The sequence below is a fragment of the Esox lucius genome, chromosome 17 (assembly GCF_011004845.1).
Source record: "Esox lucius isolate fEsoLuc1 chromosome 17, fEsoLuc1.pri, whole genome shotgun sequence".
Classification (NCBI taxonomy): Eukaryota; Metazoa; Chordata; class Actinopteri; order Esociformes; family Esocidae; genus Esox; species Esox lucius.
In genome coordinates this window covers 16,078,651-16,104,750 of record NC_047585.1, presented here as the reverse complement: position 1 = coordinate 16,104,750, position 26,100 = coordinate 16,078,651, and the positions used below count along the sequence as shown (strand labels likewise).

At 41.5% G+C, this 26,100-nt stretch overlaps 1 protein-coding gene across 1 annotated transcript in view; it reads right to left on the bottom strand.

Annotated features, from left to right (window-relative positions):
• Positions 1–25,468, bottom strand: part of cntn3b (contactin 3b) — a 42,641-nt gene extending 17,173 nt beyond the window's left edge. The window contains exons 1-8 of the mRNA XM_013138410.3: positions 25,136–25,468; positions 15,793–15,928; positions 12,818–12,953; positions 7,683–7,858; positions 4,814–4,912; positions 1,779–1,982; positions 821–923; positions 287–471 (exon numbers count right to left, since the gene is read on the bottom strand). Of these exons, the coding sequence (XP_012993864.2) occupies positions 287–471; positions 821–923; positions 1,779–1,982; positions 4,814–4,912; positions 7,683–7,858; positions 12,818–12,953; positions 15,793–15,847 (958 nt within the window). The 5' untranslated portion in view covers positions 15,848–15,928; positions 25,136–25,468. The remainder of the gene's footprint in view (positions 1–286; positions 472–820; positions 924–1,778; positions 1,983–4,813; positions 4,913–7,682; positions 7,859–12,817; positions 12,954–15,792; positions 15,929–25,135) is intronic.
• Between the last annotated feature and the right edge of the window lie 632 nt (positions 25,469–26,100).

Genomic DNA, 26,100 nt, shown 5'->3' with positions numbered 1-26,100 from the left:
GCAAAGAATTCTTGAAATTTTAAACATTTTTGCTCACAAAACTGGAAATCTGAAAATGTATTATCATGGAAATAATATCAGCACTGAACTTAAACAGCATAAATTAATATTCCTAATTTCACACATTTATTATGCTATTATCTCTGAGCATTCTGAACAGCAAGGTTTTCTAACAGTCAACTAAAGCCACAGCCTCCATTTACAAATGTGTAGATCTATTACCAAAGAACATTGCCTCATAAGTCTCTACGGATTCCGTTCAATGGTAGTACAATCGATCGCTTACCATGGAAGGAGATACGACCTCGTGCAGCATTTTTGCCTCTGCTATTTTCTGCCATACACTCGTACGTCCCTGTGTCTTCCTGCTGGAAATTTGAAATTTCAAGAACAGCGTTGGAGTTCTTCATCTTCACCTTACTGGGAAATGGGACCCCACTGGTTCTCCTCCAACTTATTTCTGGGACCGGGCTGAAACATTAGTAGGAAAAAAAAGGCCTAATGATGACTACTGTCTGAGGTGAGCATTTTCTCCCTGGTGGAGAGCTGCCAAAGCTTTTCGAATTACTGTAGCCATATACAGTACGTCTGGCTTATGTCAGTACTCACTGTCTTCAATTTCAACAGCTTTGCCTTTCTGATTTCCACATCCTCAGTGAATGCCACATTGATGTAACCCCCATTTGAATCTGTTGTACTTGACTTCCAGGCTACAGATGACATCGCTAATATTCCAGACTCCTTTAAACAGCAACCCCGTAATTACAAAATTGCTCCACACATACGGCACAGGCAAACGTGCGCAAAGATGCCGACTTACTTTCCCAGCGCGAAACATTCCAGTTTCACCGTGGATCCCTTCGCAGCTGGAACAGTTTCGGGGAAATGAACTTCTATTTTGGGTTCGTATTCGCCCATCGCGCCTGTGAAAGGGAGACAATACACAAACAGCATTTCGGCATCAATGATTAATGACACACATGCTTTACGCCCTAGAAGACAAGGTACAACAATAACATGGGCCCAGAAACACAAAGGTCTGTGTGTGTGTGTGTGTGTTGAACAGAAGTGATCACTGGAAGGTTGGTAAGAGGGAGAGAAATGGAAAAGGTGTATGAAAGATTCAAAGAAAAACCCACAAGGGAAGGCATTCATATCTTGGAGAGATGTAACTTCTTGTTCAGACTGAATCTATTATTCCAGCTGCAGGATGACCACACATGTCCCCCTTAGGCTTCATCCTCCGACGGGGTAAGGAGAGTCTTCCTATTAGCACTGATAACCGGGCAGCGCCACAGCCCTTAGCCGCGGTATATTGACATTGCCAAACGTTTAAGAGTAGTAATTGTGTTGGTAAATGGTTAGCAATGAGCCGTGTCAGGGTTTGCCGACGTACCACGGCTAAGAGTTGTTTTATTATTATGGAATAACATGGGGCTGATCTCATCTCCGGTAATACGTGTTAAAACCATATTGTCTATTTGTTGAAATTGGCCAGGACTGGGATATAACCATTATAAATATAATCAATTAATAATTTATATAATTGATTCTGTAACAATCACTTTGCCATGTACATCAGTGACTACTATTTTGTTACTACAGTTATCATTGTTTTACATAAAGAGTAAATACAGAAACATAATATAGTCTGCCGATGCTTGAATAAGCAAGTTATGTTAAGTTGTACCCTGCTGTAGCTTCTACATGGGCCTTTTTATTTATAATTGGGTCAGCTTGCAGATCATTGTGATTTTATAGAGTGGATGCCATCTCACCATCATTCCTTAGGACGAGGGGCGTAGGGGAGCTTAGGACTTTCCCCTTAGTGATGCTGTTGTTGACCACACAAGTGTAGTTGCCCACATCAGAAGGCTCCACTTTAGCAATGTACAGACTTCCTGTCTCCTGGGAGATAAATCGACGACTGTCTTGCTGGACAAAGTGGGGATACTCATTGAAGATCCATGCAAATATCAGCTCTAGGGGGAGAAATATGAAATAATGTTACAGCACAGCAACGCATTCGTCTGTATTGCAAAACGGCCTCTCAAAAACATAATTTCCATCTACTTAGCAAAGAATTTCTCTCAGCTGAAATACTGCACAAGAAAACAAAAGAAAGAATACACAGTAAGCAGATACGGTCAGCAATTTGCCCGACGCCCAACTCATTATTTCAGCTTCTTTCCAAAAAGACACCGACACACGTAAGAACAACTATTGCACAAGGAAGAGCGTCCGCGGGAAAGAGAGCGAAGCAAAACGGATTACAGCGCCTCGCTGACACTCTGGTGACACATGCCTTGTCCTCTACCCTGAGTGACTGGGGACAGGGCTTTCTTTCAGGCTCGACTCATGCACGCCGCGCTTCTCCTGAGCGCTGCCTCCCCACATTACTGGGTCATGTTGAAGAAAAGCCAGAGCACTGATTCAGAGGATGCGAGGTACAGTGGCGGTAGCCCGTTCACCGTGGCGCAGAGGCGAGAGCGTGCGGGGAGCTACAAGGTGTGTCCGTAATGTACTGTCACTCATCTCCTGTCCCCCCCGGGAGAAGAACGCCTCGCAACCTTGGCTCCTGGGATCACGTCTCGGCGGTGGGCTCACTGAAGCCGAAACCAATTCATTCTGATGAAGCAACGCGGGGAAGGGGATCCCTGACTCGGAGCTACGTGACCGTAATGAACAGTGATGGCGTTTTGTCAAGCAAATACAAGTCAAGGAGGAAAATGAAAATATAGTTCAACAGCCTATTCTCTTTCTGGGGGAGAGGGGGGGGGGGCTGTTTCCATAACAAGCACCCCGTTCCAAATGTGGCGTGGAGACCGAAGAGAAAGAAACCCACAACCGAGCCCAGAGGAATAAACAAAATGTTTCTAGCCTAGCAGAGTCGCAATCACTTGAGCTAGGAACAATATTTGATTTGATGCCAAGCCTATGTAACGTGAGATATTTAGTGTTCCGTTTGAGGGAACATCCAACACCCGAAGCCGCTGAGGAACGGGTTCAAGGTTTTGTCTGACATTTATGCTTTACAACGCAATAAGTAGGGGCAATGCCACCGGGCAGTTCGTGCGTTGCGCGTGCATGCCCCCTTAGTACCTGCTGAACAGCCCCTTTCAACATTACAGAAAGCATTCAAAATGCGCTGTTGATGGCCAAAGAAGTTCACCTTGGTATGGGCCTTGAAGTGATTAGCATGACAACACATCCCAGTCATTTTCTACTACACAACAGTCACTAAAATAGTTGAGTTTATCGATGACAGGAAATTGGCTTTTATAAAACATCAGGGCCGGGAGCTTGGCTCTGAAGGTCATTGTCAATGATTTTTTACAACACAACGCATGTAAGATGCCTATTAAATGAGTCAGTGTATTCATTTTTTCTTGTCAGGCACATTCAGGCTGGTTTCCAGACCCAGATAAAAGTCGTCGACGAAAATGGAAGCTCAATAGAGGTTCTCCATATGAAATGTTTTTTGTCTTCGACTAGGCCTCGAGTTCACATTTGTTTGAACATAGGGGACTTGGTAGAGCTTTCATTTGTGGCTGATACTCCCAAAAGTGAGCTTTAAACAATGTCCATTATGACAGTCACATTGACTTTGTGCTAGCACAACGTAGTAAAAAATGGTGATATCCGCTATGAATGCATGAATATTCTAATTATTATTAGTTTGCCTGTCATTGAGGAACGCTAAATATACCCACAATGTTTTTGCTCATGTTTCTGTCATGATCTAGTTACGCCACTAGTAAACAAAGGAGCGCCACATTCAGTGATTCTCATTCACCTGTTCAGTAAATAGGAAAACTAAGCCAAACACGCTATGGCTGTGGTGACAGCAACACGCCTGGCATACGCTCATCTCTGAGTGAAAGGCTGTCGTATTGTGTTTCACACTGGCTAACCCAAGCCATTATCACTTTCTCCAGCTGTACACACACACACACACACACTCGCACACACAATATACAAAAGAGAAGAACCAGCCACTTTAAAGCATCACTTTTGAGGTGCCATAGTGGCCTAGTGTTTAAAGCGTTTCACCAGTAACTGAAAAAATGCAGGGTCGAATCCCTGAGCCAACAAAGTGAAAAACGTGTCGTCAGGTTCCCTAGTAAGACAGTTAACCATAATTGGTTCCAGGTCTCTGCTGAAAACAAGAATTTTATTTTATTCATACTTAAAACAAAAAACTATAGATTTTATAGAGTGGGTGGTCCTAAATACGCATTATCCATTATTCTACACAATGCAAAGTTAAATGGAGTTGTACAGTTAGATTCAAAAGAAAAATTCCTGATATCCCAGAAAGTTTTGGTTTGTTTTATAGCCTTAATATGCTTGAAAACCCTCTTTGAATTCTTGATTCAGTCTGAGTTGGGGAAAAAAAAATATATAATCTAATCCAGGATTTAAAAGCACTTTACCCGGAACGTATCGCCTAACAATCAGGTTAAGACTTCTACTTGGGAAACATCTTTTCATTTGCCAAAAGATTTGACTCTAATTGAAGGAAATAGTTCAGAATGAAAAATAAGCAGAGGCCAGGCGATGCACAGCTTTATTCTACTAACATCTGTGTGAAATTTTTCTTTTGAGGCTGCTTGCTAGAAGTGATTGCTTTGAAGGCTAACAAATAAAAGTGTTTTGAAAAAAAGGATTGAGTTAGGAATGTGAGCACACCAAACAACACCTGTATATACATTCAAAAACTACTTCAAAGATATAAATATGTTACAGAGGAGAGGTACTGTCTCACTTGTTCATAGATATCTTTAATAAGGTAAAAAAAAAAAACACATACCTCCAGAATGCATGGGTGGTCCACATAACAAAACCACTCCTTGGCCCTCTCGAACATTGACAGCACTCCGTGTCGTTTGGGCTTTGAAGTTATCTAGGTCTAATTAACAAAAGAAAACCACAGCTTTGGTATTTTTGCAGATGATTGGGCGAATATTATAATAACACAGGTAACATTTGGAGCACTGTTCGTCACATGAAGAAGTCTCTAAGTGCTGAAAAGCAACCTGAAATTATTCATCAGGACTAGATGGAGGTCATGGCTTGTGTGAAGTCAGGGGCACCAGGTGGAAAACTGGAAGGCGGCTGGCAATGCGGTGTCATCACGGTGGCTCTTCTGCGACTCCACAGTAGGACTCAGGCAGAGGAAGTCAAAGGTCGGTACCTGCCATTTTTATGTAGTAACGATTCACTACTATCCAAATGCAGTGCAAACATGGGTGATGTTAAAGCAGTCATGAGGCACCAGAAGGCATACCACACTTCAATATTAATTGAAATGAAGCATAATGGACATCGAGCCCTAACCTTAGTTGCATTACTGTAGCAGCTAATGTGTTTACCAGTTTGATTAGAGTTTCTTTAACGCATCCATCAGTTATATTGGTTTCTTTAAATCCATGTGTTGATAAGAAACCATTTACAAGTACATTAATGGATTGCTTCAGAACCCACCCAATGCTATCTAATACAATGAAAGGCAACTGTAACACTGAATATTATTGATGGACTTCAGCGTGTGATGGATCCCTCACAACACAGAGTCGCCACGATAGTGGCAGAAGATTAAATTGAAAAGGGATAAAAGATTGGTGGAAATACGAAGGACCGAAAACAAACACGGAGCACATGACGAATAACAGGATTTAGCGCCAAGAGCAATAACCAACATCATTATTAAATGCAATGTAATCTTGCACTTAAAAGCATTAGCTTCCCTATCGATAGTCAGAGTGCAATTCATCCTTGCAAACGAAAGAGGAGAAGCTGCCGGTCTGAGTTATGTACCTGGGATATTGGAAACGTTTTAGTGAGTGATGGTCATACTGCGTACCCAATCCCACTGACTCTTCACCCTCGGGCGGGAGGCCCAACGGTCAGGCCCCCCCACAAACACAAACAGCAGAAGGTCAATGTCAATAAGGACCGAGAAGGATTATAGAGGGCGGTGGGGGGGGGGGGGAAAGCAAAGTCGAGATTAATGAGCCGGCCTCTGATGACCGTGGTGAAATCCGACACAGCGGAGTCACGGGAAGACGCCACACGGGCACTGAGTCGACATCTTCCGGGAGAGGCGGAGATCCGGGGCGCTCACAGACACGGCGCCGCTCGATCTGGAGCGCCGGAGGAGCTTGGCTAGGAGGCATGAAGGCTGGAGGCGGATTCCTGACGTAGAGTACAGACTGAAAGGACTCAGGCAATACGACCCTTTATGCTGCAAAGGATCATTCTGATAAAGGTAGAAGAAGTAGAAGGTAGGGAAGGCCCTGCTCTTTTCCTCCCACAAACGGGCGAGAATAGGAGGGACCCAGCAGGGACTGCCGCTAAAATGCAGAGCTCTGCTGACTGGCTTTACCCTGCCTGTAGCTGAGTAACGGCTTTCTGTAGGGCAATATGTCTCCTTTATGCAGACTTCATCTCTGAGAGCCAATAAGAAGGTGTCGGGAGAAAAGCCCGGAATAACAGACATTCTATCTAACACCTTCCAAGTCTTCAGGTTCATTCCATTACTACTGCAGAGGAAAAGCTAGTTGAGACGATAAAATGTCCTTTTGGAATTCTTTCATTTACCCTCACTGGCGTGTTTAATGTCAGTGTTTGTACATTTGTGTCACATTAATTTCGAAACAAAGTAGGACGAAGTCGACAGCCGTAGCGTATCAATGAAACATAAACACATCGTCAAAATGAAGTGTGGAGACCGGAAATGGTTGAGGCAAGCCGTTTGCCTATGGCGGTCATCATTATAAGGAAAAGCCCGGAGCATGTGTTGCAATCGTCTGGTATCCAAGACTTCCTCTGCACATTCAACATAGAAAGTAAATGTCAAGCAGCTCCCTCTTCACCCAGGCCACAAAAGTGAGATTCATTATCTAGCCCATAAGGGTAATGGCAGTCCATCTCTTAAGGGGAAGGCATAGCTCTCTATCCTCGAGACATGATCAATACGGAGATGGCAGGATCAGTGAGAGGAGAGGCGTCTACTGGTCACTGCCTGTCTGTCTGCCTGTCTGTCTGCCTGTCTGTCTGTCTGTCTGTCTGTCTGCCTGTCTGTCTGTCTGCCTGCATGTCTGTCTGTCTGTCTGCATGTCTGTCTGCCTGTCTGTCTGCCTGTCTGCATGTCTGTCTGTCTGTCTGTCTGTTTGCCTGCTCTCTATAGGGTAGAGACCCTCACCAAAGCGACATATCTCCATCCCCTATTTAGACTACCAGAAAGGTTTTTAGGCCATGTCCGATGTGTCTCCAAATGGCGAACAATAACTGAAAAGAAAAAATAGTGTCTGGTTTGCAAAGTTTTAAGCTTTATTTGTGTTGGTTTCCTTTCAAATCTGAATCGCAGAGGCTGGCATGGATTGGCAAAGTCTCAGTCAATAGAGAGTGTGCACAGACGCTGTCAAAGCTGGAAGCACAGCGACTAATGAGAATCAATGGAGTTCAGAGGCAGTCCGAATCTGCCTCACCCACTGTGGTTGTTGCATCTGACATTTCATTCGATTACCATTTCCCTTTAAAAAAATCCATCTGAAGCATATCCAACAAGAAATGGAAACGCTAAAGACACAGAGGGCACAACAAAACACAGTGTACACACAAAGACACACACACACACCCCTCCCCCACGTCGTGTTAGCGATGGCCCGATCACTTACATGCAAATTGCAGTGAGCCTCTTCGACTGAGGACGCTCCCCCATGTGTTGAAGGCTGTGCACTGGTATATCCCTGTGTCTTGGTCCCTGTCCAGACGGTTAATGATCAGGTTGCCCCCAGACATGTGACGCCGGTAGTCACCCCCCAGATCAATGAGTGTTCCATTTAGCGACCATCTGGAAATACGCAAACACAATCAGCAGGCGGGCCTCTGGAGAGGCACGCTCGCAAACATTTATCACATGGATCGATTTGATGGGTGTCGCTGGGTAGTATTCAGATAACACCACAAGACAGGAAATAACAAAACATTAGTGGGAATCTTTACGATCCACTCACGATGAAGACAATTTAATCAAATTCAGATACCGGATGTCATCACACTGTGACAGTTTGTATTTTATGCACTAGACGTTTGATAGAGGGTCAGTAAGATGCATTGTCAGTTCAATGATGTTGCATATTTGGTCATGCTGTTATTATGAAAAGGTTATTAATTGAATGTCTACCTCATTACTGATCTAATATACCTTGCTTGTAAATAGGATTTTAATAAATCTTTTCTACTACTCTAAAAATCATCAATCAGCACAAGTTAAATGACCAGACACACTCAAAGGTCAAGAACGCAGGGCCTAAAACGTTTTGGACTATTTACAGCTCGAGAGAATTTCCGCAGTAAACTATTTACCAAATGGGAAAATGATTTTTATTTTTCCAAAGTTATAAAGACAAATTAACAAAGCTGAGAGGCATGATAAGTATGGATTATTTTCTACTTAAGAATGCAAGAAATGGCGCATGATTAGGATGAGACTTTGAGCCAGAAAGCTCGAGCAATGCCATTCGGGGACCGTGAAATGACAATTCCAATGATGAGAAAAAAAATCAATATTTGTTTCCCCTTTTCAGCAAACTAACGAGCAGAGAAAATGGTGCTTCACACAGCCTTAAAACCAGCCATGACTCTCCCCAGACTCCCTTCTGACAGACTACAAAAGACATAGCAGTCTTTCATGTAGCTGCCTGTATTATTCATCTATCACAGAAAGGCTTTCACATAATCACACTTATTTTGTCACCCATCCAGATACCAGAATTATTTTTAAAATGTTTGAAGTTATGTGATAAAGCCTGTATCCCGGACTCACAAATGCAAAACATTTTAAACAAGGGAGTTTGATGTCCGTATTCCATCTTGATTGTGTACAAATGAACAGCTTGTTTATGCATGTTCATGCGAGCTCATCTCGTGCTACTCTACCTACACAGCCAAGCAGGAGGATTTTGTGCAATAAAGGGCAGAGGGAGTGAGGGGGTTGGGTGGCTGGTTTCACAGCTCCCCCCCCCACCCCCCACATTTCTCAAGTTAATGGGAGAGGACGGTGGCCAGGCTGAGCTGATCCCACACCCCTGGAGCAGATGGCTGGGCTCTGTCTCGGCTAGGTGTGAGGGTGTCTATACGCCACGCAGCCAGCCAGCCCATCTAGCGAAACGAAGCAGCGGCAACACCTCGAAAGGCAAGCCTCTGGTCCATCTGAGCAGTGAGACAAGCTGTCAAAGACACCCCTCACCTGCCACCGCTAAGAAGCCACCAGAAAAGGCCTGTTATGAAAAGCCCTCGGGGCTGGTGACAGAGAAGGACTACTGTCAAAAGCGCCGCAGTCATTCCACGGGACTGAACTACGAGGACAGACCACAGAGCCGGTGTCACTTCACCGTAACGTAAGCAGCCGTGCCGTTGTTCAACCTCAACCGATGTGACTGACATCCCACACCGTCCTCATAACTAATACAGTCACAGCAGCCGTGCCGTTGTTCAACCTCAACCGATGGGACTGACATCCCACACCGTCCTCATAACTAATACAGTCACAGCAGCCGTGCCGTTGTTCAACCTCAACCGATGTGACTGACATCCCACACCGTCCTCATAACTAATACAGTCACAGCAGCCGTGCCGTTGTTCAACCTCAACCGATGTGACTGACATCCCACACCGTCCTCATAACTAATACAGTCACAGCAGCCGTGCCGTTGTTCAACCTCAACCGATGTGACTGACATCCCACACCGTCCTCATAACTAATACAGTCACAGCAGCCGGCAGACTGACACGTTATCGTCACTAATTCAAGTCCTCGCGGATATTAGTGTTCTTTACTGTCCAAAATCCCGACCGCCATTATCCACGACGGCACATTCATCATCATCATCTGCAGTGAGGTGTGTCTCTCCGAAAGCTGGGTAAATTATTTTCTAAACCAGCTGTGAATTTGTGAGTAAAACCTCAAAGGTGCTGGGGAAAACATGAAATCAGTCAACTGGCTGCAATTATATGCGATTGTTGCAAACATGATCTGCTGACCTGCATAGCAGTTTCTGCCCTCGAACCTGTTGCCTGCGAAGGACTAATGAGGATGTTAAATGAACACAACTCCAACACCAGGGGAATCTTTCTGCATTTCAAACAGCGGTTGTCTCATCTCTTCATTGGCCCCTCAAGTCTTAACTCTTCCACAGACGAGTACTCAGAGAGAAGTGCTTCACAAAAAGGCAAAAAATAATTTCTCAGGGACCTTAGCTGGAGACTTATAGTGTGTCTTTAACACTAGACGGTAGGGACTAAAAAACAACAAAGACTAATGGTTTCTTTATTTGCTGTCTGTCCTGGGCTGTTTCAGCGTGCCGTGGGCTGCTCCTGTCATAGTCTGGATGAACTCTGGCTGACCTTGAGGTTCACATCAATGTTGCATGAGGCAACTCTTTATCAGATAGAGGCTGCGGCTTGTGCTGTGCTTAATGCTATCTCCATCCACGCAACTCACCTGTTTTCCCCTGCATGAACACACATGCGCGTGCACAGAATTGCACACAGATAATCCTGCCCCAGAAAGAGCACTGGTGACCAGAAGACAAGGGGCACTTAGTCTCAAGACAGAGGGGTTGTCTGAGAATAAGACTAACAGCTCATTAGATATTACTGGATATCATCAACGGACATGGTTGTATTTTAAATGGAAGAATGAATATTTCAACAGTCTGAGACTTTGTCAGGGCAGCAGATGCATGCAAAGTTCTCTCCTCAGGCTTCACGCTGTGATCACTTTCAGACTAAATGAGAAACTCAAATTGCCTAATGTGTTCTCGGAGCGCTATTTAAGTCTTAAAGTAAGAGACAGTGACAACATCTCCCTAGTGTCACTTTAAGCGATGGGGAATATAAAAAAAAGATTGTTGTCTGTCGACCACTATGCTCTTGTTTCCATAGAACATTACAAGTTTGGTACAAATTGCCCAAAGCACTGTTTATCATGGACTAAATTCTATTGTGACAACCATATTGAGAACAAATACCCAATATACTGAAAAAACATAAAGTACTAATAACTTGAACGTGACGTGTGGAGTTGTGCAAGATCATTTCCTGGAGGTCGTGTTAGCTGTTGTGTTTCAGCTGAGTTGTGGAAGGTCAATGCTCGTCCATTCGTGGTTCTGACGGACAGCTAAACTAGTCCAGCTCATTGAGGGCATTTGAGGTCGGGAGGGTTTTTTTTGTTAGGGAAATGTATTGCTAAACATTTATGTAATCATCAAGACCAAAGTCCTCTCCTTGCCGAAGGGGTAACAAGTCATGAACAGTCAGAGTCAAATAAAGCCACAAATGATCTGTTCACTTGCAGCGAGTCCAAGGACTAAACGATGTGTTTAAAAGTACTGCTGTAAGCGTCAACCCCCTGCCATGGGACTTGGTTTCAGTCAAAGGATTGTCTACTATTGTATTCAGATCTCTGCTCTGTAATAATGTGGCTAAATACAAGGACCTCAGGTAAAGTGGCTGCCTGAGGTCCAGGTTTGTAATTGATAGTTTTGGATTCTATCCATGTTGACAATGAATGCTGCATTGTCTTTAATTTGTCTTGGATTGGACTTAACCAATTACATTAACTGTGTGAAATAACTAATTAGACACACTCAACCGCAGGAAGCTACTGGCCCAAATAAAAACCATCACAGCATTATGAATTTCTTATGATGACTAATGTTTCATCCGTTCCAATACATCCAATATTAATCCAGGGAAAACATATCCTTGTTACTTTCCTAACACAGCAAACTTTTTGAGATGCACTTTAAAATCGAAAGAGGCTCCTACTAACTGCACACGAGGGTTGTTCCACTTTGTGGCACAGTTGACTACGCCGCGTTTTATCAACATATTCATGAAGCACGATCCACGCTGGTCCCTGTGCAAAAAACACTTAAGCCCGAACAGTCGGAGCAGTACTAAAAGTCCACATTGTTTAGTTTGATGGTGAGGACGCATCCACTCAACTTATTTTTCAAGTAGTGCAAGTTGTAATGGTTCAGCTCATCCTTGGATTGCTCAGCTTGCACAACAAGTATACTGTAATGATACCGCCTGCTGCTGCTCCAAGACCATGTTTTCAGCACAGATGCATTAGAGGAAATGTAAGCATTTAACAGAATGTCACTCACAAGGTTATTGCCTCTCTCCGCTGCTTGCTGGCCATTTACATGATGCTGACCAAGCTACGAAACACAATCTACCGCAAAAACCAACGCGGGCTGCCATTTTCAGGCACACCGCCGGGGAACAATCGGAAGGGACATCGGAGAATCTGGAGTAGAATTAGTCACTGAAATCTCCCTGCATTACTAATGAGTTCTGAAACTGTGCGCCACATTGTAAAGCATTTTACTCAATCCCAGAGCAACCTAAATCAAATCTGTAATAAAGATAACTTGACTAACATTGCTGAAGTATTTATAAGCTAATGGTTGGCTGACTTTATCACAGCTCAAAGCGTACATTATATTTTACAGCATCCGGGGGGGGTGTTGGAATGAGCAGCCCCTGTGAATATGTTTCTTTGTCTGGTTAACTGTCTGGTTAATCTTGTTTCTTGGTTGTTACAGTATCTCCTGCAATTATGGCCGGCCCAATGCTTATCTCTCGCAGCCAAATCAATACGAACCAATGCTATCAGTATCCAGTTTGATTGCCTTGAGAGAGATAGACTGGAGATCTGGTTAAACCTTGCTAAATGGCAGCTAAAGTTAGTCCCACATTCAATCGTGTAATGATAACATAGGTATATGGGATCCATTACCTGTACCGTGGGGCGGGGTTCCCCTCCGCCTCACATCGAATGGTGGCTTCCTGGTCAGGGGAGTTGATGGGAAGAATGAGGTCACTGGGCTCTGTCCTCCATCTTGGCCCTTGGAATAGGACATCTTGTGCATATGCTGGAGGTTATATAAGGAACACAGCATGTGTTTCTCAGGCCTTCAACAACGTGTGGCATATTAGTTCATCTAACAAGGAATTGACAAATTAGTCTGTAAAACAATAGGTAGGGGGTGAGCAGGTGTCAATCCTGACACGTCAGGGACTGCCAAATGGGGTGGGAAAAAGTAATGACACTTCTTTTTTTTTTTTTATTGCAGCATGGTAAATACAGTATGAGAGAGATACGTACAGCAATTCAAATGTTGGATTTGGAATAGAGATAAGAAACTCATTATACGATGAAAACATGTCCTACTAACCCAAATAATCATAATAGCTTATCCACAAAAAAGAATGTCAGTGTTGGCATAACTATTCAATGCTGGCACCAATCTAAACCCTCCAAAAAGCATGGTGACGGTGAAACCTCAGTGGCATACTTGAATCCTCCCACGTGAATCCAAAAACGATTCTAATCTCTCCCATGTTTCTGAGTATTACCATTGTACCAACCTCGAAATACGGTTTATATAACTGGTAGACCTCGCCTAAGCCATTTTGTTTTTGACACTTTTGTGTTGACTGTTTAGCCTCATGAAGATGAAAACAAAGATGAACAGCGTACGTGTTATGTGTCATATGTCATTATGTTTCTGGGATGCTGAATCAGGCGACAAAGAGCTGACCATCAAAAGTAGCCAATAACATAACATTTGTTTCGAGTTTTTGTCCGCCCGAGTGTGACGCCTTCAAGCCCTGCTGCATCAATCTATCTAAATACATTCCTTTACTTTTCCATCTTCAAACAGAACAAAGGCTTTCAGCATGATTTTGACATGTAACACCGACAGCACAAAGGTTGAAGTATTTAAATATCACTGGGAACTTTCTACATGCAGTCTGACTGCGTTTCCCAGAAACTATTTTACAGAGTCCCCTTGAGAAATAGGTGTGAATTACACAATGAGCTGCTCGGAAACAATCTGAATATCATCGGTTGGAATTAGCCATATCATTCGCTGATGACGATCCTCTTCGCTGTGAATGTCTTTCAGTAAAGAAAGAGCGCAAAAGAATGGGATAAATGGAGAGAAAGAGAGAAATCAAGTGTGTGTATGGATTTCTGTCCCAATCTTAGGTGACCACAAGGGCATAACGAACCAGTGGGGCGAGAGGCTTGTACTAAAATGAAGAAGCAGTTCCATCCCAAGGATCCTGATAATGATCACTGACACTGGAATGGGAATGGAATATGTCCCTGGAGATGATGCAGTTGGCTACTTAAAACCCCACACCAGTAGAAATGCACTTTTTCAACCTGAAAGACGATGTCCGAAGCTCACCCACAATGTTGTACAATTTACGTCAATAGCTCGCCGCTTTACTTAAAGTATGATATATTTGGCCTTGAGGTGGCAAATCTGATTGTCCCACTCCTGAGGATTCTGTAAAATTGCCGTCTTTTCCTATGAGATGACGTCCATGTTCTTTATAGCCCACGTTTCATTTAAGGGATGGGTTTAATTTCGAATCTCTGTCACCGCCCAACAGCCTGTCAATGTTTATTAACACCTGGCCTTCCTCCGTTCCAAGTTGTGATAGACAGACAGCTTTCACAGTATGTTACACTCGACTGCACTGCCATGAAGCTAAATGAAACAGGGAGTTTCATTAACACTTTTCTACCAACAAATAATCATAATCTATTGGATAATTTGTCAAGTACTTCATTTCAAACTGGTCAATAAGTGTGAAAACAACGACCATTTTATAAACGGGGAAATTGCATGATACGGTTGAATTTTACAACCCTGCTTTGCCCTTGCTTCAAAATGAATGGTAGAGACCACTAACATCATAGGCAGAATCATTTAGCATTCCTGTGTTGCCCCAGCCAACCACGGTTCCCTCATTGTCAAGCATTCTAATGGTCTTAACAGGCCTGGACACAAAAAAAGGAACTCGCCAACTTCTTTAATCCATCCATCCAATTCAGATTATATTTTACTATGGCTGACTTGTGGCTGCAATTTATATATTATCCATTTAGCTACCTAGCTTGCTGAAAGGAAAACCGAGAAAGAAGAATCGCCTATTTGGTCATGCCTGTGTCAAAATAATAATGAAATCACACAAAATGGAATCTCTCAACATGTAACTGGTGTAGTTATACTGTACTTAACACACCAATGTAGTAAGCAACCTAAGTCAGTCTTGGAAGGTACAATCTAAACAAGAATATCTGGTACTACATTGAACTTACAGGCAGGAAACGCAACTTTAAGGGATGGCAGCAGAGCAACAATGGAAGTAACATATGAAAAAAAAACATTTTAATCAACATAACCTTGTCAGTATGAAATATAATATGGCCAGTTGGAAATACAATGTGGGTGTCTCTATTAGTTTCTTATCAACAGCAAAAGAGAAGATTATATCTAGGCATGGAATCTGCCTGCCATGCAATGTAATGCAATACTGATTCTGTTGAATTGTGTAGTCAGTGCACAGTATGGTTCATTTCAGTTCACAGCACAGAGAATGCACAAAGCACTTGTAGGCAACAGCATCAGATCTCTCCATGTAAGACCAAAGAGACAACATAGTGTCAGACAGTCAACTTCTAACTATTACTACTCCATTGAGAGGTTTCCAGTATCCTTGCCAAAAAAGGTAGAACAGTTTGGGTTCGTAACAAAGAGAGAAATTAGGCCAACTAAAACTGCGCGAGCAACATTGTTAGTAGTAGGAAAAATGTACATTTTAACAACAATCACCCCTCTATCATATTGAAAAGTGAGGAATTATCCTAGTAAATACCTTTTCCTGAATAAAAGGTGTAGTAAAACATCTCACCTGCAAGGCAACCAATGATTGATAGCAGCACAAGTTGTTTCCATAGTAACATCATCTTCAGTTGCCAAGGGCAAATAAGACGCTCATCCAATTGCTTGTGAATGGAATGGTCTCTCTTGAATAGGAGAATCTTAATCTGAGGGGAAAGTAATTAGAGAAATAATTAAAGTAACATATTTAGAGCCAAATTTGACAAACATTTAACATCAAAATGTAATTATAGAATTGCAAGCTTTGCACAATTCATGTACTTAATTCTTCAGCAAATTTAGAAGACAAACTACTTTTTCAAAAACAGTGAAAATGTAAATTCAATCCACCAACTAATGACAACAAATCCACATAATTTAAGCCATTAAGCAATGGTTGATTAATCACTTTATCAAAAACACTATGTGCCCTTTGATGACTCCATAATGACTAACTGTAAAGGACAATTCAAATGTTGACACATTGAGTGTAAGAACTTGGAAATTGAACATACAAAGAATTTAGACAATAAGTTGGAAAGTGACACAGTGAATTAAGTGAGCTTTTTTTAATGTAATTACTAAACCATTTTTTGTTTTTTATTTTATAATTTTTAGGTCAAACTAAGCAACAGGCACAAATCTGGTACATTAGAGAACAGAGGGGGTTTGAAGCTATTGACCTTAAAATCTACTTTCCCCTTCTATTAATAGGATCTGGCAGACAACCTAAATTCAGTTATCAGAATACTGTACCTATATATTGCCTTCTGTACTGTAAAGGATTCATCTTTTTATACAGTGTAAACCTGGGAAAATACATTGGATTATATATTTTTGCCGATGCTCGGCCCAGAGCCGTGGAAACCTGTTTTCATTGGTGGAAACTAGAGCTGTCAAAGTTATATACAAAAAAATATAGGAATATTTTTTGGATGTTGTTAATGGCATGGAACTTCCTTTAAACGTGCGTTTCTGCACATACTCTACAGAATGTAAAGCAACATGGATGATACAACCATGTGATCAACCATGCAAGTGAGCAAAACTGCTTGCTTCCTCTCTGGCTAAATCAAGTGGGGACGCAACATTTTCGGTGAATTGCCATGTGGGAATAGGGCAAAAAACGTGGTAATTGGAACTTTCGCTCCTCTCAATTGGGCTGTTTAGCCTTCCATTGCTTTAGAGGCAGACATACAGAAGGTTCGACCACAAGCACATTTCGTTAAAATAACAGCAAAATTGGAAATTGAACAGGGGTAGCTAGCTGGTTCAGTTAACGCTATGTAGCCACTTCACTTCCACTGCTGAATGCCTGGTAATATAAACTTACCACAACAATTTTACTCATAACCAGACATCCATTCCATTTATGGACTGTTAGTCCTTAGATCGACAAATTTAAACAAATAACCCATATTCTTATAGTATCAGCTCGTGAGTTTGTGTTTCTTAAGTTTGTTTAAACATGAATAAGTAATGTAGGTTAGATATAATATCTGTTGTCACTGTCTTCTGTTTCTGAATTAATAGCATGGGCAGTTTTAAATGGTCTTTGTATCCACACAAATAGTAAAGTTGCAGAAAGTGTATTTCAATAACAAACAATCCATTACTAATGCTTTCAGATTTTTTCCCAGTAGGATAGAATTGGCAAAGGTACATTACAGACACATACCTCCTGCAGCACTGTTCCAGATATTGCTTCAACTCAGGCCCAACTTTACCCACAAAAAACAGCCCAAGAAACTTCAGAGATGACATCATCCACCCTTGGCTGCCTACGGATGATGTGCAGCACTAAGAACACTTAGACCCTTATGGATGTTCACCGTGACCTTCTGGACTCATCAGACCCACACAAACACCCCAACTAAGGCCTTCATCTGTGTCACATGGACACCTTTGGTGGAGTTTTATGACCACCCCAGTAGCATGAGGTAAGACCAACGGTTTATTAAGCTGCCAACGTGCAGTTCATTTACGTTATTCATTGGGATTTGGGTGTTTTTTGCAGGCTTGCAAAAAGTAATATTAATGAGTAACGATTCTGCATGGAGCTCTCAGCACTGTTTTGTTGGCAGTCTGATGATTTAGGCCCTCATCTATTCAGGTGCAGGAGTTTGATATCGGACACGTTTGGCTCTATGACCGTCAGTTTAGTTTAATTTGGGTCTCTCTATTCTCTCCAGATGGAGCAATGCTTCTAAGTCATCCACTATTTTCTATTCATTTAAAAATTCTAAACAAGGCAAACCTCAGCTCGCAAGCCCGGATCAAGGTGAGGTGCGTGCTTCTCCGTGACGGTTTGTGTAGCTGTCCATGGTTCTGAAACCATTTCTTACTGTGTTCAGTTATAACAGGCACACAGTCTTGTTTAGAGATTTAGTTAGGCTACTCACACGCCCATGTTGGAATTATTCAGCAGGCATACAAATGGTCTGTTCACAACGGTCCGCTTTCCAAACAATCATGAGGTAAACTAACTCAAGTGACTAGTGATAGCAAAGCTTGTGTCCTCTGTTTTTGGGTACTCACCCTGTAGGAAGTGTATTTGAGTGTCAGACCTCAAATGCTTCATTATAAAGGCTGTTTGTTATACAGCACTCATCACATTTCTTAAATGCAATACCTAGGCAAACGGTTCTTATAGTGGGTTTAGTTGTCAAAATACTGATAATGGGCTATGGATATTGGTACCTATCTATTTATTATGTATATCTTTGGCTATTTGATATGGCTATTTGATAAGGCAAATGCTCTTGCAATAAATGATTCTCTCCAAAATGTCAAATCTGTGCTTCTCAAGCATCAAACATGTGTCTATAATCTTGACATACCTCAAGTCTAAATGAACTCTTTGTCAGTCCAATAACTGCCTTCGATTCACCCTGAGGTTTAACTGATCATTTTCATTTCAGATAGGTGGCTACTGTCTTAAGCTACCATATAGCTATAATATCATACTGTCTTCTGTCACAGGATAAAAGAGCACCATACAGTGCTCCGAACGCATTATATATTTATGAGAAGGAAAAGGGTGTCCAGTTGGCAATGAGCTTTGTGCCCTCTAAACTGATAGCATGCAGGGCAGAGGCTACGCTTCCATCCGATCCTTCAAGGCCATATGAGCCTGCGTGCTCCGGAGATACACGAGACACCCCTCATTGATATTGGCTGCTTACATGATTCAGGTAAAACATGACTAAAAGTATGAAAACAAAGTTTAATCTTATTATAATATGTTGTTTTCTGGCTATGGTTGTATAGGCACAATTTGTCACATATGCCTGTGCATATGCATGCTTAATTTTTGCAGAAGAAATGTCATCCAATGTAAACTGGTTTTCATTAACGGGATCGCGCACCCCGAACACGTACGTGTAGAACCATGCGTTCCGGCATCCGGCAGACGTGCCCAAGTATCCATAATGTTAGGTGGTCATCCAACTAATTAAGTTGTAAAGAATACGCTTTCATTTCAAAACATGACTGGTCTTCTGTACACCCTTTGACATGCCGCCAAAAGGATTACACTCCCATTATAGATAAAACAATTTTGCAGAGGTGGGATTTTGATTTTTTCACTGTACTTTATAATCCATTTAAGTCATTACATTAAGTCACTCTTTCATTTCTCTTAGCTTAGATCTGTACGATATGTCTCTATAGCATAGGGTTACTAAGGTTTTCAATAATTCCCTTTCAGAAGCTTTGAAATCCTGGTTCCACAGCAAGTACCTAGAGAGTTTTTTTTCCCCCATCGAGCCTGTGCCATGCTTGCAAAGTCTTTGAACTGAATTCACAATGCATGATACATAATATTGTCTGACAAAAAATATAATGGCCCTTAAAAAAATACTGATCTGGAAGTGGTTTGTATTGTTATACATTTCCAGCATTATTCCAATGGTAAAAGCATTATTTCCCAAACTGTTACTCGTGCTAACTGACATGCCTCAAGGGATTAGGAACCAGAACCCATCTCCACGTTCCTAGCTCTTTAAACATTTGTGGATAATCCCGGTTGGCTACAAACATTAGCATTCCTAATGAAAATGGCATATAAGGGTTACTTTTTTATATACAAACCAAGACATGCAATTGTTTGTGAGGTCAAATAGCTATAATTACGTAACTGTGTGTGTGTGTGTGTGTCTGTGTGTAGTTTGAGGGGGGGAAATACAGCTGCTATTACATAGCCATGGTTATGATTCACATGCTGCGAGGAGCCAAAAGCATTAGCCTCCTGCAGCCAACTATAAACTAAATAATATTCCAGCCAGTACTGCCTTAGCACCATGATCCTGGTGCCAGTAATTGTTCTTAATGACATATACCATAATTGCGTGGCAGTTTGTCTCAGAGTGGATTTTCTTGTGTCTTTCAAGTTTTAGGGGGCATTTTGCCACTGTGAATCATGTCACATTGGATTACACGCTTTGAGATGGTACTGGTTAAAAATGGGTGCCAAATGCCTCAGATAGACAGCAGTGTTAACGGCCATGCGCTGAGAGTCTGCTCTGCTCAATCCAAGTCATCTCATCCTATCCTTCCCATTCTTATTCAGGAACCCACAGAGAACAGACTGTAATTAGAATGTATACCTCCAGTACATTTTTCCAGATGCAGATTTTATTTTGGCAAACCCATATTCTGGATGTTTAGCTTGTGAGATAAGTCAAGCTAGGTGGTCAACGTGTCAAACAAAATATCTCCCCCGGGTGTAAAAGAAGAGCTTGTATTGGAAATAGCTATGCATTAAAATAACAGTGTGTCTTCTATCTGACCATGTACTGTAATAGTAAGGGTGGCTGGATATCATTATCCACTAGCGTGAGGAGAAATTATGAATACGAGATTACTCTGCCAAATGTAATGAGGCATCACAGTTTCACCTCCACAATAGCTAAGCCTAATGGAAGTCGTTGGCTAAACGTATCCCACAGTAAACGAGATGACTTCTTGGTTAAAGGGGCTGTTGTTTGCCGCATAATTGATAGGAGAGGTGGGTAAAGGCATCCGTTTTCCCCCGAGGGAATGTATAATTGCAAAGAATCTAATAAGGGCGGGCGAAAAAGGAGAGAGGTTCCATCACGACATGATCGAGAGGATGAGCTATTGTCAGATACAACAAGACCCATGGCAAACAAATTGACCAGCAAGTACAGACCCATAGATCTCAAAAAGAGAGTAACACAGGTAGATAGAAAAACAAATCATAGGCAATCCATTCCCCACAACCACAGCACCTAAAACCTCATTTATCTTTATTCAAGGAAGGATATATAAAGTGTAATTACTGTAATATCTATTATTGGCCTCTGCTAGTAAATCTTTAAGGCCAGTGTCGACAAGAAAAAAGATTTGAGTTTAAGGTCCACCATGAGCTTTGATTTACCAAAGAAAAATAATGAGCATATCATCATCATCATCATCATCATCATCATCATCTCTGTGCCTCACTATTTAGTGTATCCAACAATCCGGCTGCTGAGTAGATTTCACTGAGGATGAATACATGTTGCATTGCGCCAGGTTATTATATCAACGTTCTGTATTCAAGCCTTAGAAAATGGAACAATTGCAACGAAATAATTTGCAAATGTTTCTCAATGTAAGTACAATGCTATAAGCTGAGCACCAGAATGTTGTTCGTCCGGGTCTAATTAAGTGTACAGACGTAGAACATTTCTAGTCCATTCCTTTCACTTTGGCAACTTTTAACATTTCAATCCAGTGAAAAAAGGGTTTTACACATACAGAGGAATACCTCTCCCGAGATGAATCTGACGGCTGCTTCGAGTGTGGCTGCCAGGGAAATGCATCACACAACACAAAACCTTGAGTCATTTTATAAAGGCGTTCGATTGGTACATTGTGACATACATGCATGCATAACATTAAATGTGATTGGGACTGACAAACTGGCTTTGACTAAGACCAGAAATTCACAGCACACACTGACACGGAATGGAGTGAGCATAAAGACAAGGGAAACGTTATTACTTCTGTCACTCAGAGAAACATAGTAACTATAAATCAGTAATATTCTATAGACTACTGTATAGTAAAGCAAATAAATGGTAATCGGAATACAGGAAAGGAAGATCAAAACTCCAAATGTAAAATAAATTATAAAGATTATATTGCATTTATAAACACAAACAACGCCCCAAAGTTATTTGTTAAGTAGCGGGTGTTCGTGGGGAAAATAGATTATCAGTAGACATTGTTTTCACAGAGTGAGACTTTGTGTTTAACAACCCAAAAACATCTTTAGAAAATAAAAAGGTGAGTTGAGTAATAATTATCAGGTCGGGAAACAAATGACCCGAATATTGAAGGTTCTTAAAGAAAAACAGGAGAATTCCTGGAAGGCCTCGCTGTTGAAAAGACAACATGAATGCTCCAGTGATCCCCTCCAATGTTAACCAAGGGGCCAATGCATCAATGAATCCCACAGCTGCTGCAAACCATAGGGCCAGAAGAGTAAGTGCACTTAACAGAGAGGGAGACAGGGAGCACTGATCCGTTCCACAACCCCATCATCGTGGTGGCATATCCCCAAAACCCCATCATCGTGGTGGCATATCCCCAAAACCCCATCCTAGTAGCCACGCGTACGTCACTGGGTTGGAATTGTGGGATGGAGACAGATGCTCTCTGGACCGGAGCTAGATATTTGGATTGGTGCAACCACTTACAGCATGGCATTCAAACCTCCTATATTCTACCAAACAGAAATGCGCTTATTGCAACAAGACTGACACTCCTGTGTTCCTCAAAAGGGCTGTCATAACCAATTGAGCTAAAACAAAAGGGTAACAAGCCTTTACTCTATAGCATGAGATGTCAGGGATATATTGCGGTGTTCTGGAATAATTTAGCAGCCTAGCTGCTTACAATGTTTTCACCTCTCATTTGGCTGTGCTTGTTAGCCACAAAATGAGGAGCAAAGCATGCTAGAGAAATCTATAAATAAACATGAATAGAGGAGAGAGCGATCCCATTCCCCAATGAACAGCACATACTTTGAAGATGCGTATTGGGTGAGCATGTGCTCTGTCTTTTACGAGGGCTCCAAAATGGTCAAGCCAGAAGTGTTTCGAATGTGCTGTGAATCTATGTATTAATCTAAAGTAAATTAATTTTGATTCAGCTGGCACTTAAGTCTTCCATAATTGGTCCAATTTTGTAGGAACTTCCACCAGAGATTAAAAAGAAATAGAACAAAGGTACGATGATTTTAATCTTAGAGGTCCCTCTGAGGTTACCATTGGGGATGTAGACCATCATTTGACACTTTCAGAGGAAAGTGGGCTGCCTAACTGAAAAAAATACAACAGTGCCAGCAACATAATTAAAAGTATAATTGAATTATGTTGGATGACTAATCACAGTTTAACCCTAAACACACCAAAAGGAGGTCAATTCTGACCCCATGTACTAAATGTCATAACTAGTTAACTACAAAGAAACACAATTTAACAGGATGTTAATGTGGATGTGGGAACAATCATACATTTTGTTGTATTTATTGTATGATCCCTTGCTGCTAAGTTGCTAGAGCATGGTGTGTGCAATGACAGGGTTGTGGGTTAGGTTATCACGTGGTGCCAATATGAAAAGTCGAGGAAATGTGTACTGTAAGTCACTCTGGATGAGAGCATCTCATAAAACCTCTATCATGTAAATGTGAAAATGTTTACTTGCATTGTGCCACTCGGCAGACGTGGGGACTCAAAAGTAAAAAAACAAAACAAAAAAATGAAGAAAGTGATTAAAGCACTAGATCTAGCACAGGAGTGCTGATAATATGACTATTTGATATAGAGCCACGCCAGATTTTTGTGTGGCAGCCACCAAATGAAAAATAAAACAACATTTCCAATACATACATTAACCTTCCAATCAGTGTATCATGCCAATTTGGGAGTCTCATTTTTCATGCATTAAGAACTGAGTTAATAGCCATTGTTGTACTGAATCTAGAGCAAAAACATCTGATGGCACTACCATTCAAATTGACTATGTCATCCACACTGGTGGTCACTGTAGACCCTACAAGAGTGTCAAATGAGCTCAATCTGCACATTTGTAGACTGAGTACCACAGAAATGTTTCACTCAGAGTGAATGTTCATAGAAAGTGGATATGGATGAAGTAGAAAGAGATCTCTCAAAAAAATGAAAAAAATACAAACACCTCTTAGTATGAAATATGTGTTTTGACTAAATGTGTGATTTATTACATGCCTATTTGTGTAATTCCCTCATTTACTGATGATGTAAGGGGACAATAAAAGACAAGGTGATAACATTTTGGGTGACAAATTAATCAACCTATAAATAAAAGATCCCACTTGGAGGGGTCGAAATATGTTTCTGCTTTTTTAGATTCAAATGGAATATCTGGAGAGAAAAAAAGCCATCACCAGGTGCATTAAACTGAATTTATGAGGAAAAAGAGGCTCTATTGCAACCATCATCCTTGGCATTTGGCTTTCTGCAGTCAGATCTATATGACTAGCCTGCCATCCCTGACTGCACAAAGCACAGCAAAGAAGCCCCATGTGGACTTGTGCCCTAGATGAGGAAATAGAGCCTGAGAAGCAAGATAACTCCCAGTAGCCTGGAGCAGCCATTCAAGCTCCTGGCGGAGTACAATATCAGCATTATGCATGAGATGATCATGCACAACCATTATCTCCCTAAATGTCTGCTGGTTATCCCTTCACACAGTTCTTTTTTTTCTAGTAGGGGAAATTGCTTTTTTTCTGCTCAAGATTGAGAGTTAAGTAAGTGCTTGAATCAGTGTGTTGTTTCAATGTTTCGAAGCCCATACATGTAGGTGAAATGGGCAAAAGATATCCCTGTGCTTTTGGACAACCGGCACCGTGTGGCTTGCATGGTTGACTAGTTGCAATAACATTTACACTTATAATATATATATATATATATATATATATATATATATATATATATATATATATATTTCACACTGCCAATTTTCTATACATACAATATAAAAAAAAAAGCTTCTAAGCTCATCTAAACATATTATGCTACAGGCAATGTAGGATTGTTAAATTGATACACTCCGTCGTGATATAACCACAATATGAGACATAGTAGCTATTTTGTAGGATATTTCAAGTCATCGTAAACGAATAACTTACCGAGTAATTAAACAGAATGCAGTTTTTTTCTGTTGATGGAATTGAATGATCATAGAAAATAGTCTATTTTCTATATTTTCTAGTCTATTTCATTTATTTCACTGTCCAAATGAACCGTACATGATCGGTGGTATTTATCGATTCTCTATGCTATTTCTAAGGAAGAAACATATTCGCATGAGTGTAGTCTCACCCATTCAAGATCCCAACGAAAGTAAACGACGGTCCACAGAATTGCAGCACCACACTTCTGGTAAAGAATCCCGCAAGTAGGCTATGTATCTCCTCTTGGCTTGAAGGAGATGCTCTTCGCTGTAATCCCCGAAGCACCCACGCAATTAGCTCAGGAGTCATGCACAGAGCTCCAGCTCCGACGTCGGGATACGCCGCAAACTACTCACTCATGGGTGCTTTAGTATTGTCTTTAAAGAACTAAGACAGTCCAGAAATGCTGCCAGCCTAGAAGACTGAGAGAGAGCGTGCGAGAGAGACCTCTGAGCTGAGATTTACATTATGCGCATCCCCGTGTTCCAGCGGCTGTGCAGCAGAGGCAGTGAGTGAAGCGCCCACTTGTGACACGTGAAAACACGCGCGAAATGCACCACCATTCGGCAGCTCAACACTCTCTTTACATGCTCCCCGCTTCCACAGCCAAATTGATGACCTGAAGTATTTTACTTTATGTAACATGGCACACGGAAATTCATAGGAAATGCGTTGGCCATTTGGAATATTAACAGCCATCAAAATGTAGGAAGATACAGCTGTTTCATTTGTTTGCGACTGGTAATTTATGTAGGTTAACACCTCGTGTAATTGCATAAGGAATGCTATGAGCATATTGACACTGGTGGGATATTTTCAGAGGGAGGTTATTATTATTATTTTTATTGCTTTATTATTCAATGACAACAGGTCAATATGCTAATGCATTCGGCAGTAGCCTAGGGCTATTCGTTTACATTTAATTACAATTAGGTCAATAAGCAAGAGTCTACAAAAATGAATCACATCTCTGAACGATTTATAAAACTGTACTAATCCAGCCTGCATGCAACCAATAAACAGGTCATCCCTCCAACTGGGCAGGATAACACTTCATGAGAAGACAACACTTCATGTGCAATAGGTATCTAGAGTCAGTGAAAAAGCTACCTG